A 2514-nucleotide genomic window follows, 5' to 3' on the forward strand; every position below is an offset into this window, starting at 1 on the left:
ACACAATTTATTCGAGGAGAGGCCTAGATTGCATGGGATCGGACACGGTTGCACGCCGACTGCACACCACGGCGCACCGGCGGTGCGTGTCATGGATCTGGCCATCGCTGGCCGATCGACATGCGTCTATAGTATGTATTACTAACCACCATGGTTCTTATGTTTTATGATGATCTTTTCGTGCAGTAGATTTTAAAGGAAAATAGGAATAGAGTGGTGTTGTGGACCCTGATCTTGGCGGAGTAGTAGTTTCCAAACAAATTGTACAGTGAGGATGTAAATAGGATAATTAACTCTTTATTTACTCAATTCCACAACTAGATAAGCGTGATTTTGCACTATTACTATGCTTGATTTGATTTTTGAAGATACAAAAAAATGTTTACTTTATCTCATCTATTTGAATTTTTCAGATACTACTATTTAGAATAGTAATCGTACCAATAGTTAGTCAAAAATCACACTACATTTTGGATGCAAAATTCTTTTATGACTATAATATATACGTGTAATTGTAACACAGCCTGCCATTAAACATGGCCTTTCTAAGATAGACACACACACACGTGTTCACTTTCTAGGCCATTATATGTTTTTTTATTTTGTGAAATCATTATATATTCCTTCGGCTACTCACAACATCATAGTGACATTGATCCTAAGGGTTTATTGGTAATACTCCCTCGGTCTCAAAATTATTCTCTTGGATTTGTCTAGAGATATAGATGTATTTAGTCACGTTTTAATATCTAGATGCATCTGTATCTAGAAAAAATTAGGACAAGAATATCGAGACGTAGAAAGTACTCCCTCCGTTCCTAAATATAAGTCTTTTTAGAGATTTCACTAGCAGACTATATACGGATGTATAGACATATTTTAGAGTGTATATTCACCCATTTTGCACCGTATCTAGTCCCTAATAAAATCTCTTTAAAAACTTATATTTAAAAATGTAGGGGTATTATATACACAAGTTAAATATTAATATTATTATGTTTATGATTTGGGCCTCAAGATTGAGTTTCTCCTCGGGCCGCCAAACTCTAAGGGTCAGTCCTGGCTTTGGTCTAGGCTTTTTCTGTCGCCATCACGTCGACCACAACCCAGCAAGCCCAGACTACTTCTGGTGCTTTCGTTTTCTTTTCTGCTCTGCATTGAGTAGTCACGTGGTCGTGACAAAAACTAATCATCTTTATTCTTTCTTTTTGCGGGGAAATCATCTTTATTCGACGGACAGTCATGATGAACTGCTCTAGTTATTACAATGGGATGAGACGAAAACACACACACAAACAGCTATAGCTAATTTATAAGTAGCACATGACAAGCATCATCATCCAGAGATCACCCCGAAGTCGTCGAATTGAGATTACTTATGGCAACAGCAATACTCTTCGGGGTGGTGCTCGCAATAGCTCCTGAGATAGTTGTAGCCTTTGCTTACGCACAACTCTCGGCACTTGCGCTGGTCATAATCATGCACTGGTCTCTTGCATTCCCACATTTCTTCACAATATGTGTTAGCACGCGTGTCTGCGCACGCACGCACGCACAAAACGGACGAACAATTATTATGTGTGTGTTTCATGTGAAAGAAAGAATGGAAGAATGAAGTATCATGCAGTAAAAATTACTCCACTACTCTACATACCCTTGGGGTCGCAGACTCTTCCGCAGTTGTACGGAACATCACCGTATTTTTTAGAAAAGGAATTCAGACCATAATCATGCACCGGTCTCTTGCATTCCGACGCAGATTCACAGTATGTGTTAGGATCCGTGTCTGCGCACGCAATCACGCAAAAAAGGGAGGAACAATTAGTACGTGTGGGTTCCATGTGAAGGAAAGAATGGAAGAATGAAGCATCATGTTGTAAGAAATACAGAGTACTGCTCTACATTACATACCATTGGCGTTGCAGGACAGGGAGGCCGACATGAGCAGAAGAGCTACGGCCAAGCACAAAAGGTGCGTGTTGTTCATGGCATGTGCCATGGAGAATGACTGGGTAGCTAATTAAACCTCTTCTTCTACACGGTGTTGTCTTTTTGATCGATGGATGCTTTTGTGTGTTGTGTGATGGTGTTCCTAGTATATATATACACGCGTGAGCGAGCTGTTCTTTGGTCAGGTAGGAGGTTAATCAATTCGTATCATACCTTCATATCTTCTCATCGTACATTAATGCATGAGTACCATCTATTATCTTGTTCTAATGTGGAGTATCATGTTCTAAGGCTGGTCATAGTGGGAAGTATCATATAGTAGTATCATGTATATGATACTATGATATGATACTGCCTTTATAGTGCATAGTAACATAAACTAGTATCATAGATGATCTCATTTATTCACATGCAAGGCACATAGTAGCATAGCATTTAACATGTTACGGTATCTACCTATGTTACTTTAACCCCCTCTCTCTTCTTTAATTGTCTGTCACATCAGCATGTTTACTAGTTCCAAGCTTATGATACTACTTAAGTTACTCCTACTATGGCTAGCCT

General features: G+C 39.3%; 1 protein-coding gene across 1 annotated transcript; it reads right to left on the reverse strand.

The window, feature by feature from the left end:
* Nucleotides 1–1183: 1183 nt before the first annotated feature.
* Nucleotides 1184–2070, reverse strand: LOC123403942. The gene is made up of 3 exons (XM_045097848.1): nucleotides 1912–2070; nucleotides 1655–1786; nucleotides 1184–1536 (listed from the first exon to the last, which is right to left on the reverse strand). Exons 1-3 carry the CDS (start codon nucleotides 1997–1999, stop codon nucleotides 1373–1375), a joined length of 384 nt encoding a protein of 127 aa, XP_044953783.1. The 5' UTR covers nucleotides 2000–2070; the 3' UTR covers nucleotides 1184–1372.
* Nucleotides 2071–2514: the final 444 nt, after the last annotated feature.

The sequence above is a fragment of the Hordeum vulgare genome, chromosome 6H, assembly GCF_904849725.1.
Source record: "Hordeum vulgare subsp. vulgare chromosome 6H, MorexV3_pseudomolecules_assembly, whole genome shotgun sequence".
NCBI lineage: Eukaryota > Viridiplantae > Streptophyta > Magnoliopsida > Poales > Poaceae > Hordeum > Hordeum vulgare.